At 43.7% G+C, this 4,636-nt stretch overlaps 1 protein-coding gene across 1 annotated transcript in view; it reads left to right on the top strand.

The window, feature by feature from the left end:
* Positions 1-1,863: 1,863 nt before the first annotated feature.
* SMIM8 (small integral membrane protein 8) overlaps positions 1,864-4,636 on the top strand; it is a 4,864-nt gene continuing 2,091 nt past the window's right edge. Inside the window, exons 1-2 of the mRNA XM_015424751.1 lie at positions 1,864-1,937; positions 3,444-3,582. Coding sequence (XP_015280237.1) covers positions 3,448-3,582 — 135 coding nt within the window. The 5' untranslated portion in view covers positions 1,864-1,937; positions 3,444-3,447. The remainder of the gene's footprint in view (positions 1,938-3,443; positions 3,583-4,636) is intronic.

Below are 4,636 nucleotides of genomic sequence, written 5' to 3'. Positions count from 1 at the left end.
TCTTGTTGTGGAAACTGAGTGGGTGATTTTGGACCAGTCACAGACTTTCAGCCTAACCTATCTCACAGGGTTGTTGTGCAAGTCAAAAGGGGGAGAGGAGAATGATGTAAGCTGCTTCGGTCCCCATTGCAGAGAAAGACTACTTTTCCTCCTGGGAAACCATTGTTGCTAATCTCCAGGTGAGGCCTGGAGATCACTCAGAATTAAAACTGCTCTCCAGAATGCAGAGATCAGTTCCCCTGGAGATAATGGTAGACTCTGTAGCAGTCAGGGCTTCAGAGCATGGAAGAGGCTGCAGGAAATGGAAAGCTGAAGAGTGAGGGGGAAATAAAGGTAGGTTGATGATTGGCTGGGAAGGAGATAGCGTTTCCAACTCCAGGTGGGAAATTCCTGGAGATTTGAGGGATGGAACCTGGAGAGGGTGAGGTCTGAGGAGGGGTGGGACCTCAGACAGGTAACAATTGTTGCCAATCTCCAGGTGAGGGCTGGAGATTACTGAAAATTACAACTGCTCTTCAGGTAGCATAGGTCAGTTCCTCTGGAGGAAATAGTGGACTCTGTGTCATTATACCCTGCTGAGGTCACCACAGCACATTGAGACTGAGTGTCCAAGGCGTTGGCACTCTCCCAGAGCCTCTTTCTAGAGCTCATTGTATTTATTTCCACGAGTCTTATTCCTAGTACAGAATAAAACAAACATTCTGTGTCCACAGGATCACAGCAGCCAAACACATGAGACTTGGAAGACAATGAGGAAAACTTTGTAGTAACTGGGTTAGACACTGTGTGGGTAGATCACATAACTATAACTATTTTAGGACCTTTTCCCCACCACAAACCCCTGTTGAGATACCCGTCTTCACTGATCTTTTCCTGACTTGAATGGAAACAGTTTCTTTACCAAATAGGAATAATTCCAGAGATATAGTCATGTTAGTTTGGTACAGTGGTTAAGTGCATGGACTCTAATCTAGGAAAACCGGGTTTGATTCCCCATTCCTCCACTTGCAGCTGCTGGATGACCTTGGGCAAGCCATAGTTCTGTCAGAGCTATTCTTGAAAGAACGGTTCTCTCAGAGGTCTCAGTCCCACCTACCACACAGGGTGTCTCTTGTGGGGAAGGAAGGGAAAGGAGTTTGTAAGCCACTTTGAGTGAACGGCAGGGTATAAATCCAATCTTCTTCTTCTGTTACAGCAAAAATAAACAGGAGTCTAGTGGCACTGTAAAAGCTAACAAATTTCTATGCTAGAATAAATTTTGGGGGACTACAGGCATTTTGTGTACGTGGGGATGGGGTCACCCTGAGCATATTGTGTATGAGCTAATAGAAGAGTTTTCAACAGCAGAGTCAAAGGACCATTAAGTACAAGGCAAGCTGCTAAATTGGTAACATCCAGCTGTAGTGAAGGTAGGTTCAGAAAACAGTCACAATACCAGTATTGTGGATTAATTTCCCTAGGATAGAAAGTAATATAGAGAATACGTTTATAAATTTATGTTGGAATATAATGTAGTTAATCTTTGAAGCACCTCAAGATTCCTATTTGTTTTTACTATATTACATTCTACCTTTTCAAGGAAAATTTTATTGCAGCATAAATTCCAGTAGTTTTTACGCAGCAAGACTGCAACACCTCCAGACTAAATGCACCTGATGAGGTAAACTCTAACCCATGGTGGGAAATTTTTATTAACCTTTAAGTTATCGCTGGACTCAAGGTGTATTTACGCGGTCAGCCACTTGGAATTAACTCTGGAAATGTAAGAGGTCTACCGCAACCTCCAGAATGCAGGGGGCGCACGCGATCCCTGTTGCTCCTTCTGGCGACGTTGACCCAGAAGTTCTCCCCCCACCCTCACCCCCTCGTCCTCTGCTCACGGTTTAATTGGAGCGCTGGTGAGGGGCAGGGCCGAGCCTGGCATGGAACGGAGAGAGGTGAGCCAGGGTTTGGGAGAGGGGCGCCCTTTGCAAACTCAGTCCTTCAGAGTCGAGCCTGTCTACAGATTAAAATCCCCCACTGTCTGTCCGTACCTGTCGTTCGCATTTCGGCTGTCAGTTTGTGCCAAACACAGTAGCAACCACCACCCTCTTTCTTCGAGCGACTTTACAGCCCCCACCCACCCCAATACTCTGCATGAATCAACCTAGGACATCCCACACGGCGTTTGTACTTTGCGTTAATCTATCTGCAATGCCCCTTCCTCCCGACGGTTATGTATTTCAGTATCTAACGTGTAGGATGCTTTAGAATGTGTGGGATGGAGTTAGTGATCCTGGCGGCAACGGGTCGCCAGGTCCCCCCTGGCCAACGGTGGGGGATGGGGGGTAGGGTGGCCAGATCCAGGTAGGGAAACTCCTAGAGATTAGGGGATGGAGCCTGGGGAGGACAGGGACCTCCGTGGGGTACAATACCTTAGAGCTCACCCTCCAAAGCATCCCTTTTCTCCAGGGGAACTGATCTCTGTATTCTGGAGATGAGTTGTAATTTCAGGGGATCCCCAGGTTCCACCTGGAGGCTGGCATCTATATGTGAGGTCTAGGTATAAACACAAGATATTCCTTACATGCTTAGGGGGGAAGGACATTGGTTTCAGTCAGTTCACACAGAGATACTCTGTAATGCTGTTAAATTCATTGAGGTGCCCAAAAGGAAGGATATGTTGTATGGAGGTCTATGTTTATAGGATTAAGGTTGCCCTACACAGTTCCTGGGAACTTTAAATGTTTGGAACTTTCCCATAGTAAATAGGGCTCTAGTTTAGGGCCAATTGAAAAAAAAGTTCACTGATGCTTCCTTTTCCTGTTTTCTTAATTAAAAAAAACTGCACTAAGAAAGTAGTCCCACTTAACTTGTGTGAAGGGGGTAGGGGAAGAGTAGCATTGACAACCCCCTAGGAAGAAAAAGTCCTCTAATGGGATGTTATTTTCCTCCATGTTATGAAAAGCTTCACCTGACCATTTGCACACATTTAGTCCACATTAAAGGGGTTCTAGGAAGTTGGTAATGCTAGAGAAGAGTATGACATTTGTACAACCTGGCTGCTTTTTTGTCACAAGTTTGCTTCTTCCCTCCCTCCAAATAGCAAAACAAACCGCATGTTCTACATTAATTTTCATCATTTAAACATCGCCTCACAGTCTTGAGTTGAGGGTGGGTGGCTATGTGGGTGAAGCTTGCAAAGGAATAATACAGCAATAATATGTATTCTTTCTATGATTGTGCAAAACTTATGACTTCCTTCAGACCAGGCATTTGATAGTTTCCTGAAAAATTAACTCTGACATGTCCACATTCACTTCTAGCCAGTTGTTTTCTTAATTTCACAGGCTGCTCACTTCCCAGAACATTTCATGTTTTTCACATTGTCACTACTGGTACCACATTCTTTCCAACAAAGCCCCAAAGTATGCCTCAATTTAATTTAAATGTTTTACACACAGGACAATGTCCTCAGCATCTCCACCTCCAGATTTACAACATGAAGCATCCAAGGAGAAAGATTATCGAGTTCCAGGCCTGCGAAGTGTCCGGACTACCACTCTGTTCCGTGCTGTGAACCCGGAACTTTTCATTAAACCTGTAAGAGGCTTGTTTAGAAATCTGTGCATTCAAGGAGTAACACTGATCTGTTTTTATATTCTTTACATTAAATTTCATAATGGGTTGCTTAATTTTTTTTATTCACAACCTACTTCTATATTGCATGGTATATTTCAGAAATGTACAAAATATTCCAGTAAAATCACACTTGAGATTAATGTGGTGTAAAATAGGGAAGTATCATGATGTGCATCATGATATATCATGACGGACTCGACTGTGTGACTGAACAACATCATGATGTATGTATAATCCTGGTGGAGAAACCCATTCCTCAGTGACTATAGACTGAAATCAGTAGGCTTAAGTATGCCTAATTCTTTGTTGCATTGTGGTTGAAATTTCTTATGTACCCTGTCACTTGTGATTTGTAAAATTGATAAGGGGAAAATGTCCCCCAGTGTTATTTATTAGATTTATATATTCCACTCTGTCCCTTTATTAGATTTAGATATGTGTATATAAATCTAATCAAAATAAAAAAAATACTTATATACCCAATCAGAGTGAGTTTTCCCAAATGCAAACACTTCCATCTCTAAGGGCTTCGTCATCTATGTCAAGGATATAAGATATAAAAGTGACCAAAAATGAAATGACATTTTTATAAACATAAAAATCAAAAAGAGGTGAAGCAGGTTAATTCTTTTGAACTCCTCTTTCTCTGTCAAATACAAAACAAAGGTGGATAAGAATTTTTATGTTTATCGCGGATAAAGTCTTGTCACTCCGCCGTGCCCTCCCCGCCACAGTTGATACAGTACGTGAACTTGAGGCCCCTTGCATGGTTTCGCCGGGTTTGGAGGGCTTTGACCGGCTCAGCCTGGAGGAAGTAGATAGAGTGCTTCTATCTGTGCGTCCAACCACTTGCAGCCTTGATCTGTGCCCCTCCTGGCTCATTAAAACGGGCCACGAGGGGTTTCGAGGTGCCTTGAGGGAGATTATCAACAAGTCCCTTTCGGAGGGGCGGTTCCCTGAGGCACTCAAGGAAGCGATGGTCCGCCCTCTTCTGAAAAAGCAAACTGTGGACCCG

The sequence above is a fragment of the Gekko japonicus genome, unplaced genomic scaffold (genome assembly GCF_001447785.1).
Source record: "Gekko japonicus isolate JY-2015 unplaced genomic scaffold, Gekko_japonicus_V1.1 scaffold787, whole genome shotgun sequence".
NCBI classification, from domain to species: Eukaryota; Metazoa; Chordata; class Lepidosauria; order Squamata; family Gekkonidae; genus Gekko; species Gekko japonicus.
The sequence above is the reverse complement of the archived record's forward strand: the minus strand, read 5'-3'. Positions and strand labels throughout refer to the sequence as shown.